This window comes from Suillus plorans (assembly GCF_016647745.1).
Source record: "Suillus plorans strain S12 chromosome Unknown HD556scaffold_37, whole genome shotgun sequence".
NCBI classification, from domain to species: domain Eukaryota; kingdom Fungi; phylum Basidiomycota; class Agaricomycetes; order Boletales; family Suillaceae; genus Suillus; species Suillus plorans.
The window spans coordinates 76,466-90,344 of NW_024537421.1; the positions used below are offsets into that span (position 1 = coordinate 76,466).

At 46.8% G+C, this 13,879-nt stretch overlaps 2 protein-coding genes across 2 annotated transcripts; both read right to left on the reverse strand.

Annotated features, from left to right (window-relative positions):
• Positions 1–1,886: 1,886 nt before the first annotated feature.
• Positions 1,887–5,721, reverse strand: HD556DRAFT_1444539 (uncharacterized protein; the record flags this gene model as incomplete). Its single annotated transcript, XM_041306794.1, has 6 exons — positions 1,887–2,141; positions 2,180–2,311; positions 2,360–3,701; positions 3,749–3,848; positions 3,904–4,661; positions 4,709–5,721. The coding sequence occupies 6 exons, from the start codon at positions 5,719–5,721 to the stop codon at positions 1,887–1,889; spliced, it is 3,600 nt and encodes a 1,199-aa protein (XP_041158909.1).
• A 772-nt stretch (positions 5,722–6,493) lies between these two features.
• HD556DRAFT_1309350 (uncharacterized protein) lies at positions 6,494–6,922 on the reverse strand (the record flags this gene model as incomplete). Its single annotated transcript, XM_041300269.1, has 1 exon — positions 6,494–6,922. The coding sequence occupies one exon, from the start codon at positions 6,920–6,922 to the stop codon at positions 6,494–6,496; it is 429 nt and encodes a 142-aa protein (XP_041158910.1).
• Positions 6,923–13,879: the final 6,957 nt, after the last annotated feature.

The window sequence follows — 13,879 nt, forward strand, 5'->3', positions numbered from 1 at the left end:
CCATCTTCGTTCAACGTACGGGTAAGGATTCTGATACGCCTCTGTCTTTACATTCGCTCAGACCATTTCAGGCGAAACCCTGAACCTCGGGGATATCGCTTATGCGAAGGGCGCAGGACTAGATACCGTGAAACAGTGCTTACAAGGGACGCGCACGGATATTCTTTCCCAGATTACAGACTGGATCAATGGCAGCGGAGACGCTGCTAAACGGGCGCTGTGGCTATCTGGCCGTGCGGGCAAGGGCAAATCAGCCATTGCCCACGCGATTGCCAACTGGTTCAAGGAATCGGGAGGCCTCGGTTCATGCTTTTGTTTCGATCGGCACAGAGAAGCAGATCGTCGTCACGAAAAGATTTTCTCCACCGTCGCGCGCGATCTCGCTGACCGTGATTCGAGGATGAAGCGAGCGTCAGCGGATGCGGTCAAGGATGCGCACTCGCTGACGAATATGACGGACGTCATCCAGCGGAGGCGCGACCTCTTCATGAAACTGCTAAAGAAGTTCTCTGCACGAGGCGTAGAGCCTGTCTTAATCGTGATCGAAGCACTGAATGAGAGCGGTGGAAAGAAGATACGGCGCAACCTCCTGCGCATACTTGCCGGTAGACTTCAGGACGAAGGACTTCCCCAAATCACGGAACTTCCATCTAACTTTCGGATTCTCGTCACCTCTGGCCCACTTCACGACGTCGAAGATGCATTTCACGGCGCTCAGCATATTCTACGGTTGTCCATGGACGAGATTCCAGCAGCAGTGGCAGAGCGCGACGTCCACACGTTCGTATCCGAGGAGCTGAAGGGGCTACCAGATTTTTGCGACAAAGAGTTTACAAGTCTAGCTGCGAAAGCCGATGGATATTTCGAGTGGGCACGTCTTGCTTGCGAACACATCAAAGACGCGCCTCCAGGTGTACGCCAAATGCGTCGCTTCAATGCTCTCGTGAACTCCAGGGCCGAAAGCAGAAGAACCGGTTGTACGATATGTATCTGGTCATTTTGAAAGAGATTATAAGAAGGGATGGATATGACGACGACGAGTATGAAGAAGCACTGGCAAGGTTTCCTTCTGTGATCGGACAAATACTTTTTTTTAGACTTTGAACAAGTTCTAGCGACTGAGATAATCAAATCGATTAATTAATAGGAAACAGGTCCGTATACATGCGTTTGCAGGCACCTGATTCTAGTTTGATAAGTGTGACAATAACGCTTCCCATACTTCTAACACAGCGCTCATAACCCTGCTGAACGTCCCTCCTTCGCTACTGGTTGTGCGGGTTCGTTAAACGCAGGCTATCGTCTGCTGAACGTCCCTCCTTCGCTACTATTTGTGCGGGTTCGTTAAACGCAGGCTATCGTCTGCCGAACGTCCATCCGTCTTGTTCGTCATGATGCTAGATTCGTTAAACGTGGGCTATCGTCCACCGACCGTCTCCGTAGAAACACACATGTTTAATATTCGTGATTCAAACGCCATATACTGCGGGCTGCTTCAAAGCACGTCAACTTTAATGACGTAGGGCGTGGAACATGATGGCTGCCGCCCAGACCTGGCCGTCTTGATTCGAGCCATCAGTGTAAACACGTCAACTTAACCTGCAACTTCGTGCCCTTCAATTTGCTGATACGGGCTTTGCTGTTCGTCGACATCCAGCTGTCAATTTCCTCGTTGATGGGTTGTGAAATGAAGATGCAGTAAGGAAGACATACCGGACAACGGCGTGGCGTGCAAGTCCACCTCTGCCTTGCTCTTGGTCACATTGAAGGTTAATTGGAACCCTGTAATAACTTTGCCAATTCGCTCCGCAAAGTCGTGGTGGAGCGTTATGATGATGCCCTTCAATTTGTTAAATTGTGAATGTCCTAGTTGTACATGAAAACATCTATCCAGGAATACCCCTCAACACCCAACACCTTTCTCCACCTGTGCTTGGTGCCTTCTGATGGAGCCCATGGACTTCGAAGCATAGCTCAGTCCATGACTTAGGAAAGTCATTTTTTATTGTTGCCAGAAATGTTTGTGCTTTCTTCTCTACTTCATCGAAGTGGATGATTGCATCAATGTCTGTCTGTCGAGTCAAATCATACTCAAGCCCGTGCTCTTGCTCTTCAATAGCTTGTATGATCTTAGGAGCCACCTAAGTACTATGAAAAGATGAATAATTTCAACTCTCACCTGAACTACTGCGCGTGATACATCAGTAATCAGATACCCTCCTGGAGGAGGACGATCAAAAACAGATGGTTTCGAATCACCGAATAAAACTACATGTAATACCCGCCGAAGCACCTCATCACCGATCGTGCCCTTAAGGTCGTGTGAGAACTCAGCTGACGGTTGGGGCTCCTTGCTTACCTCTTTGACACGTATGTATGGCGCAGTATCCAAGATGCCAGCCGCCTTCCCTGACGTAGCAGACAAGTGGGCATTGTATAGGTCATATTCTTCTCGGATGCAAAGCCTCGCTTCCTTTAAAGCAAGGCTTGCATGCTTCAGGTTACCCAAAATGGCCGAATTCCCGTCCGCTAGGTGATTATTAGGATACCGTAGCCCATACAATACTTGTAATGCATGGCTGGAGGAGATGTATTTCCGAGCCTGTTCGAATGACATCCCTAGAGCAGGGGGAACGTATTCTGAAGGTCGATGGCGATTGCTACCTGCCTTTTGAACCGGTTGAGTGCCTATGGATTCAGATTGCGAGAGTGTGGGGAAGAACTGATGGTACATTGCTGTGACTGCATTTCGTAAAAGATTGCATGTCAACCGAACATCGAGGGAAGACGTGTGCGCCCACAGTGCAGCATTGACGTCGCTACCATTCCAAACATGAGGGAATTCGAGGCGGGTTGAACTGAATGTCCGAGAAAAGATATGTGTTCGGTGAGCTTGATTGACATGATGAATTAGGCCCGAGATCTGAATCACAGAAGGTCGTACTATAGCCAGGTAGAACGAGATGAGTGGGGCAAGGCTAGGAGGGAATGCCCACAGGCACTCTCGTGTAACTTGATTGATTTGCTTTGCTTCCGGATTCCCTATAACAAGCTCCGAGCCTAGTAGATAGAGATTACGAGCGCTGCCAGTGCTGCTATCTGACTGGAATAGTAGGGATCGAAATTGCCAGTGACGAGGAGGAATACCGCATGTCAGGAGAAAGGCGACGATAATTGGACTAAGAATTCGTTCATCGAAATCCAGCCACTGTCTTGCGCATTCTTCATTGATCAATGAGGAAGAACACATGATATGATGTTTAGGTTCTTCTGGATCCATCAGACGTTGTAACATCATGTCCAACAGTGGCTGTAGAAGAACGCGATTGGAAGGCTGAAGGAAAATGGCGTGGGGACTACTGAGGTCGTCCACTAACTGGCTGAAAATACCATGAAACTGCTGAAGAAGGCCCTGGCAGCGGTCTGGCAAGCACTCCATTATCTGTTCTGATACATCTGCTATTGCAGTCTCAGCTAATCTCCCAAGATCTGAAAAAAGGATACCCTGGGAGATATCACCACCGTTTCGCATGGTAATGGCAGTGCCGTCTTCAGCAAAGATAAACCCGTAGTTTCTCTGCTCTTTGAACGCTGTCAACCTTGCGGCAAACCAGACAGTTTTCATTTGATTGTACGGTGTGGCAAACGAGGGGTGACTGGCGATCAAAGGCTGAAGGTAGGGTAGGTTCTCTGCCAAAATGCTGCAGGCAAAGTAGGTAAGCGTAATAACCATTACAATCAAGCTTACTTTAAGACGGACGAGGATCCAGGAGCTTGATCGTTTCTGGATACAAATTTTGCTGAACATCGTTGAGCTGGAAGGGAAGACTGAGAGTCATAGTATGTGTCTGAATATGTCGTTCAGATTAGTGCACTGTATGCCATCCTTAATTCGTGCCTCACCTAGGTTCTCTGCAGTGTCGCCGTTCAGATAGTAAGAATGGAAAGTTTCCTCTTTTTCAAAATCCCATTCGCCTTCGGCTTCATGCGGTAGCATAAACTCTCCCTCTTCTGAGTCCATATCATCGTTATGATCATCTACAAACTCTTCCTCCACCTCCTCAAATTGCACAATCACCGCACTATCATCGGCACCTTCCCTCTCATCCGGGGGGACCGGAGCAGCGGCTGACTCCTCCATAGGCTGAGACGCCTCACCTGTATCCGGTACAGGATCCAGGGTGAAATTATCCAAACGAAAAGGAATGAAACTTTGGTGGCCGTGGTCCTCAAGCCGAGCCGAGTGGATGATGACGGTATAGAAGTTGTGCTGCAGCACCGCACAAGTCTTGGTGGCAGTGGAAGCAAGGAGAAAGCCGCCGTTGTCAGCCAGTGAGCCCATGCATAGGGCGTAATCTGTAGGGCATGCCATCATTTCTAAGTCCGTAAATTTCTGTTTGACGAGGGTCACTAGCAGTTGATGCAGAAGTTGGAGAAGTGCAGCAGGACGGGGAATCTTGGTTGTAATGAGGTAATGGTAGAGCATGTTAGCAGCGTACTCCTGAGCCAGACTCCGTCTAATGTGAAGAGTACCGAACGCCGCCAAAGTCCCGGTGCGCTCTGCGTGGATCCATCTGATGAGCATACAGATGCAGCGAGATAGAGGTCTGGAGTAGGTGTAGTAGGAAAGTCGGCTCAGTGCTCTGAAATGCGCCTTCGTGCTGAGTAGACCATGAGCTATGTATAAATGGATGAGGAGGGTACTCACTGTAATGTCACTGCTTGACGAAACTGCAAATCCCCTTTGGAAGACAGATAGGTCTGGATGTCAACTAGATATGACCTGTAGAGCTTTCGAACGGTAATGAGGCCGAGCTCAAGCTGCCTTTTTGCTCCCCTCAAGGATTGTGCTTCCTTCTTAGACATAAGCTTTATAAGCCCGCGAAGAGAGTCCGCTTGTGCACCCAAGCTGGTGATGAAGTTGGGCCACCGGAGGTCAATTGAATATTGGGGGTAGAGAGGAGTTGTTGGTATAAAATGAGAGGAGATTTGCAAGGGGGAGGGCAGTATATCTTCTACAGGAAGTACAGGAGTCCACCCTTCAGCCAAAGGCCAGACAAGTGAAACCAGTGGGTCGTTTGCATCCACAATTTTGTTGAATGGACGATAAATCCATCGAGTTTCAAAACTGTCAGCTAGATAAGTGGCTGCATGCTCGGGATGAACTGCAGTGACATGACTCCTAGTATTTATTTGCTGACTCTTGACAGAACCTCTCGATATCTGCATCAAGGACCAGAAGGAGCAGCCAGGGTGCGGACACATTGATGACCACAGTGGCTGAAGGCCTTGAATGGGGCCAGATAGGTCACCAGTAGGGCTAGGACAGGGTGTTGTTGCTACGAGTCCATGGCTCTTAAGTAGATGCTTGACTAAGCCCTCTCTATACACCGTTGTTCTGTTTGGGAGCCTACGTTTATGGTGATTATGCCCCACATGGCCACCTAGAAGGCGGGCTGGTACTAGAGCAGAACTGATCTTACAGATGAAACCATATGGCCCAAATGACATTCCTAACAGTTCAAGCACGGGACAGATGGAGGTAGGAAGGGAGAAGAGTAGTCCTGAGTGGATTGGGGTATGGGAGTGCTCACGACAGGTAGGCCCACCATTTGATGTGGGAGAGGACTGGCCAGAAGGCCCATCCAGGCGAGGGTGCTTTGGGACCTTATCACTATTATGTTGCATGCCCTTAGGCTGCCCGCGCTTTACTGTGGGCATGTAATGTACAGTGAGGGACTATATTGAACCACATCAACAAAAGAATCGCTTGCGTGTATGGCCGGTTACTGCCTTTTATGGTTTACAAACCCCGAACAGACTGGTATATGGTATGTATGAGATTGTACCGTATATGCAAGTAGTAACAGATATGTGCGAAATGTAAAGCTTGTGCCGGAAGTGTGCGAAGCTTGTACAATATTAAACAGAAGTGTTGAGGCACACATGAGATTGCAGCCTGTATACAAGTTCTAGCAGACGTGTGCCACATGTAAAGTTCGTACACGAAGTCTGCAAAGCTTACAAAGTAACTAACAGAAGTGCGGAAGTACATATGAGATTGCATGTAGCCTGTATCCAAGTCAAAACAGACATGCGCAAAGTGAAAACTCCTACAAGAAATGTGCGAAGCTTGTAAAGTACTAACAGAAGTGTGGAGGCGTGCATGGAATAGTTGCAGGTCCTATACAAGTAGTAACAGATATGTGGGGAATGTCAAGTTTGTACATGAAATGTGCATAGGTTGTATAATGATTGACAGAAGCACGGAGGTATGCATTATATCATAGGACATATGCAAGCTGTAGCAGAGATGTTTTGAATGTAAAGTGGTACACGAATATACGAAGACTGTTCAACCCATGAGATGATGCAGGCCCGACGAATATAGTACAGTTCCGAGTGACCTGCTGCTGTACACATGCAGATGATAAGAATATAACTAAGCGTAGTATCAGGTAGGGTACCTGAGTGCCTAAGGGATGCAACACGATCAGAATTCACTAAAACCCTCTAGTTCTTCATCACTGTCCTCGCCATCCTCTGCACCCAGCTCGTCATCAATCTCATCGTCCCCATCACCTTCAGTGGCATCAACGCCATCTCCATCCTCGCTGCATCTGTCTTCATCTTTGTCTTCATCCTCTTCAACCTCCTGCTGTACTCCGGAGTAGCCATAGTCGTCATAGTGGTCCAAATCAGACTTGTCACCTTCATCCAACTCCATGGCTTTGCCTCGAGCTAACCCTTCCTCGTCGTCCATCAGATCACTTTCGTCATCATTGCTGCCTTCGTCCTCACTATGGGCTACTGCAGCGCTGGCATGATGTATGTCCAGTGGGTCACGATCATTCAGAAAACTGTTCGTTGCTTCGCGAGTTGTCCGATGACCAACGCCGCCCCCACGAAACCTCATAAGCATGTCTCGATCGACAAAACTGTTAGATATCAGCGGTAACATTCACCTATGACGACGACACCCACATATTTAGATAGAAATAAGTCCAGTCTTCGTCGTTGTCACTGGGATGACGGGGACGGGTAATTGATGGTGACATATATTCTGAGGTATGGCCATGAGCAAAGGCTGGGATAAGGTGAATTCCACGAATAATATGTTTTGGATCGATGAATCCAAATGCTCCAGAATCTTCATTTGGGATGAAGCCAAGTCGGTGTAGCCGCTTCACCTTCCAGCCTGAACGATGACTGAGATCACGGCCGAACCAACGTACCCATGCGAAGTCAATATGCACAGGATCATACGATGGTGAGTTGGCGGCGGGATCACGATAATAGACAAGTGCATGGAATATGCCAATAATCCTGGCATACCAATAAGGATGGCCATGAGCCTCGTCATCCTCGTGAGACAAGACCATTATATCGGCATGAGTCCTGGAGTTGAGCGAGTCTTGTTCTCGTCGTAGATCATACGTAGTGTAGTTAATGCGGATCACCTTGTGTCGATAGATACGATCATTTACAAATATCAGTCGGCTGCGCTCAGCAGTGGAGAAGGAGACTTCATCGCCGTCATAGTCGTGCCCGAGTAATCGTGTGAGGATATGATCTTTCAATCGGGGAAGAAATGCCTAGATATTTTAAAATACTGAGCGTTGTAGGATAGAAATCAAAGTCAGAAGTGCTCACGGTGAAAGCAGGATCACCTTCATTCTTCCTCAGCCATTGAGAGAGACCCAAAAAGTGGCGTGCTCCATTAGAGACATGGTAGTGTACTTGAGGATCAGTGTATGGTAGCCGTTCCGAATCCTCAAAGCGCAAGCACTGTGGATAGTGATTCCAATCAAAATCATTGGAAAAAGTACTGATGCTGAAATTTTCATTGAAACTTCTACTGAAATGGCAGGTAGTTAATTTCATTGGAGTGCTGAATCCAATTCAGCACCAAATTTCAGCACCATTTTCCAATGAATCCAATTCAGCACCACTTTCAGCTCTATTTTCCAATGAATCCAATTCTCCAGCTTCGTCTGGCTTAGGAGGAGTCGGAGGCACAACCTGATTGTGTCAGGCTGGTCCAAGCATTAGCTTGGGGAGGGACACAAGCAGGTGGAGCCGCTGGGAGGGGGGAAACCTGCTTGTGAATTTGGTCGTGCGCTAACTCTTGTGTGGCACGAATGACGATAAGCATCATGTTTATACATTCTAACAATTATGATAACACTGAAATACGCTCAGGCTGCAGTAACAGTCCACAGAGATATATAAGAGGGAGTGCTGGGTGGGGGCAAGGAACAGGAAATAATGAACAACGAGTTTGAAGAATGAATGTCGTAGGTAGTAGATCGAAAAATGTAGGAAAAGGGTGGTATATATTACATGTTGTAGTTGAACCTATCCAAGATCCCATGGTTTAGTGGTAGTGATGCTACGTACCATGGTTAAGGTCATTTGTTCAATTCCTGCCATTGGTGAATTCTAAATGGATAATAAGTGACACAGCGTACAAATGTAATGTGTGACATCCATGTCACAGTGCTTAGCAATGTTAGTTTTGTCATTCTCGAGCAGAATTTCAGCACATTATTTCAGAGTAAAAATTCAGTGCAATATCACTGAAATTTCAGAGTAAAAATCGGAATTTTCAGCACCTCGATTTCAGCACCTTGTACTGTGAATTTCATTACATTATCACCTGATTTTACCTAATGAATTTCATTGAATTTAATATCCACAGTGCAAGCATGGCATCTCTGTTGCATCAGTAGCAACGAGATTGTGCCGCTTTATCCCATTGCGCAGTGAAGCAGTTTTCCTCTCTTTGGACTTACCTTCAGGAATACGTTCTCTCATCCTGAAGAGAATTCTTTCCCATCGTTGTTGCTTCGCAATTCCAGATATATATCGACACTTGCTCACTCGCGGGTAAAAGCGTTTGATGCGCCTGTGCTCAAGTTCGCCCTATGAAACAATATCAGTACCAAATCAATGGTTATATGGAGCGCTATTAGTACCTACCAACTGAGTTGTGAAGTTATCTGTTGTCCCAAATTGTCTGATAGTATTGACATAATCGCCCAGTGCGTGAAGCTTGTAAGTCCGTAGATTAAACTTCCTGTGCTTCGAGCATCCTTGAGGGTGTTGTTTTGCGGAGTTTCCGTGCGCTAGACTCTGGGCAGCCTCGGGCTGAGCCTTTCGGGCTTGGCGACAGCCACGCGCAGCTTCTTCGCTTGGCAGATCTCGGGTGTCAAATGTTTCTGTTTTGCTAGAAAAACACCTCAAAATCTTGCCAAGTCGAGTTGTGGAGGTATCGAGGAAGGATAGGGTAGTGTCTGTGTGCAGGCGTAACTTTGCCAATCCATGCCATGTAGCCAGTTCAAAGAGGAGGTCAAGGACAAGGGTGTTGAATGGTTCCGGAAGGAGGTCTTCAAACACAGGGATAGCGCACTTGCAAACCTTGATTAGTACGAGTGCGCTGTACTGGTACCACCATTGAAAAACATACCTGTAAAAGATCCTCAAAGTCCCGCACTGCAAGGTTCTTCATACTAGAGGTGTTTCCACTGAACTTGCAGATTGTACCCCTGCTAAATGTTGGTACTTGTCGATAACTGTTGGTGTATATTAATACAAGTAATTACAGCAGTAGTTAAGCGGGAACTCATACCGTTTATTCAGCCGTTGTATTGTGTCATGGCCATATGCATAAAGAACACGGATAAGATGTGTAAAAGTTGCCTTCCAAACTCCCAGTTCGAATTCATGAAGCAGATCAGGGACGAACATAGTGTAAAAGTTGAAACCAAAGCGTGCGAGCTGAGTTGAAAATGCATTCTAAGTAAATCAGCAGGGTAAATAGAATATAGTATGTGCAACATACCGTACTGGGAACAAGAGACTCAGGTGCAAGCATCCGCTTGACAAAGATGCTGGTGATATTGGTGCCCTTGACGTACAACCACTCCCGCACCTGTCTGATTATTGTCCATATGCGATGGCTATCTTCACGTATATTTTGCTGGCGCCATCGTCTGTCGGCCTTGCTTCCGAGATCACCTATCTTGATCTAAGGGATCAGACAGTGTGGACAAGGGCACTGGGCGAGGAATTTAATCGAAGCGAGAAGTGTTCTAATTGAATGAGATAAACTTGAACCAGCTGTAAGTGTCTTTGAAAGATCCTTACTTTTCAGGGTAATCTGCCGAGTAAGTAAAAAACCGAGGAAAGACTCTGCGGGAGACACCATCAAGGCACTCAATGACGATCCCAAACTCGTAAGCGTGCATGAAGTCGTCATCGAGCAGCAATAACCAGATTGCTTGCATCAGCTCGTGTCGACAGTGACTGAGGACCTCAGCTGTCGCAGCCTTCTTGAATGTGTGTCGGTAGAAATCTTGAAAAGTGTCTGTAAGCTGGTGGAAAAGTGTCAAACATGGACAAATTAGAATGATGAAACTCATAGTACTACCTTCGGAATGTATGTGAGATGGTGTGCTGCAAATGATGTTGGCTTACTTCGTACATATTTTGATTGATTCCCTAGGAACATATAAATGGGCCAGAGAGATGCAGTTCTGAAGCTTGCGAGATGGGTTGAGTCTGACCACAGCATCATTGCCACAACCATGGTCTCGAGAGTACAGCCACCCTCTCGGGGCTGTGAACGGATTTTCTTGTGTTCATTGATCATCGCTTGTGAATTGTAGATCTCTCCATAGATTTTCTCTGCAGGAGTATTGTCATCTGGCCGATAAAACATATTGAATGGAGTAAGATGAAAGCATTCTGCAGCTGATTCGTGGAACGCAGCTTTGATGACTTCAAGAGGCTTGCGATAGAATAGGCCAGGAACCTCGAACAGTGGAGCCACGTCTTCAGATGTATGTTGGACTCCGTCAGCAGGGACGCGGATCTTCACGCTAGTTGCTTTCCAACCGTCTAACGGCGAGAATGATGAACAGATATCTTCGAGATCGCCCTGATAGTTGTCAAGGCGATTGCTTTCCTTCAAGGCCCCAAATGCCTTGAGATTAGCCTTGTTGAAGTTTTTTGTGAGGATGACCTCGTTTACAAGACGATCTAAATCGGCCAAAGATTTCATAATGGAGCCACTGTAAAACCAACTCATGAGGCGAAACATTGTGGCATTGAGAAATGGTATGAAGTAATTAGTTGGAGAATGCATTGAGCTACCAAATCCTGACCACCACGGTTTGGCTCCAAGGCTGTCCGGAGTCTTGATAAACATTGGCGAGTCAGACAAATGTGCCATCGAGGTGAAGTTATCAGGATTGTATGATGGAAGGGAATGTGTGTATTGACGATACAGACCATAATGATCTGGTGCTGTGGTGAGAATGACGGGTTGGCTAGAAACTGGGGGGGGGGGGGGGGGTGGATCTGGTATGTTTGTGTTGTCCGAGGTTGAAGGCGGGGCTACCACTGGAATAGGTGGTAAGTCATCACAAAATCTTTTTGGTAAGCGACGGCGGTTTGGTAGACCCGAGGCCCGGTATGCAGGTGGTGACGGAGACCTTGAGCCTGGGTCCTGAACAAGTTGGATATGAAGACGACTCAGATATAATAAATGAATCAATGTACTAGTGGTAACCCTGGCTCAGTAAAGCCTTCACGTATGTCCTGGCGAGCTATTAGTGCTGCTGCCGCATCTTCCTGACGACGTATTTTCACTGATAGCTGGATTTCTCGGTTGTGTCTTCTCTTTGCTAGAGAAGTGGCGACAGCATGGGTTATTTTGCTTGAACAAAACCGCTTGTGAGTACTAAGAGCCCCACGAGAGTCAAATTCTCGATGGTAGCCCCTACATATGTGGGCCATGACGAAGAAAAACACAAAAATGTAGAGATAAGATTTCACCAGCATAGACTCAGCCTGGCAGGAAGCCTCCTTGTCAAGTCGTCAAGCGTCGTTCAAACAGTTGCATGATCACGTGACTCTTTAGTAAAAGGGTCACATGATCCATTCACTTGCATCAGGAAAACCACCGGTTGCTTATCTCACTTTTCTCCCTTAATTTTTCGTAAATGAAAATTGGAACATTGCTTTTTCGACTTAATAGACCGTCTGACAAGCAAATTAGGTCCGGACTGCTCAAAAAGAGGAAAAAGTAGTATTGAGTACAATAAGCAAAATACATGTAAAAAGGGCCACCAAACAAAATTCATTATATGCTAAGGGTGATACTAACATTTGCCACCAAACAAAATTCATTGCCGCTCCTGATGAACATCATAAATGTGCAGGTTGGTGAGCGAGAAGGTGGGATGTTTGCATGGGTGCGGCCCTGTTACACTCACCAAACTTGTTGGTGGCTCGCTGTTCACCGTGGAAACAATGTTAGGGATGGGAAAACAAGGAACTGCGTGCACTGGACCTCCACCCAGATTCACCACAGTTCAGGCAGTGGAAGAACTTCTTCAAGGGTGTTTCTGTCATGCTTCTCCACTGGCCAGGCCTGGGACATATTTGAGGGTTAGCAACCAGAAAGATGAGCATGCACTGGACCTCCACCCAGATTCACCACACTTCACGCAGTTGAAGAACTGCTTCAAGGGTGTTTCTGTCATGCTCATCCACTGGCCAAGCCTCAACAATATTCAAGGATTGGTTGAGTAGTCCCCCTTGTCAGTGGAGCAGCTTGGTGCATCGAAATTCCTCACAAGCCACTCGCATCCCCAATGTACATGGCCAGCGTACCTGCTCCTAGTCTTGTTTTACCTGAAGGAGCAGTCCAATTCCATGTTCCTGGATGTCAGCCAAAGCTGACTTCAGGATAGCTGATTCTTTCCTCCACATGCTCTGCACCCATCTGCATCCATTTGGTGGAATCACACAGGTCACAACCACCATCATGCAGTGATCTGGCTCGAAAAGAGCAAAGATCAAGACCAAATGAGCACATGTGGGACTTTTGGCTGAGCGCCACTGCAAATTTCTTGACATAAGTGAACCAGCACCATAAACAGACTTAGACGTCATGTTACTCTGAGAATCCAAAATTCAAACTTAGTTTTACCAGTCTGTCTGTCGACGGCTTGCCACATCGTGTCCCATGACCTCATAGACTAGGGGTTCACCATGCAAACATATGACCTTGCTCCGTACCAATTTTTATCAAGCCAATTTATAGTCAGGTTGACACAAACTATTTCTGTGTCCCTGGCACACATTCAGATTCCATACAAAGGTCTCGCACATCTTATGATGCTCCACATTGAACTCAAGTCTGATTGGCACGAGTTGCTCTGGGCGGTTGAGGATGGTTGGCCAGCTGAGGTGGAAGTTCCCGAACCCATGGGAAATAATCGTTCTGCCCAAACATTGTGGCTCATTCTGTCAACTTCGCCCGCACTTTCTCTTTTTACCTGGGCTGGCCAGGGCAGTCCGAAGTTGCTTCGAACCCTGAGCTGATCCCAGTGTAAATGCAGACCCGGCCAGGGCATACAGAGTTGCTTTGAACCCTGAACCGGCGAAGCAATTTAATTGCATTTTTCTTTTTGTCCTTTTCCCCATTCCTATTCATACCTTCACGCACGTGTCTCTAGCACAATTGTACTATGGCAATCAAGGACCTTGTGGAAATGACTCCAAAGTTTGGCCTCATGTATCAGAAGTATGCTCTCCTTTTCTCTCTTCACCTTCCTCACAACACCCTAGTGTTTATCAACAAACTTGCAAGCACACGGCCTCGCGTTCTCAATTTCAATGACTGGAAAACAATATTTAGAGCAAACTTATATGATTGTATGTCGCAACAATGTGTCTTACATCGAGGTTATCTTCTAAACTAATTGCACAGCTCAACCATATTGGCACTCTCACGTGTATGCTTTCTAGCATATGGAAGCCATACCTGAGTGTAGACATACATGCTGTGCCACTCTCACGACATGGT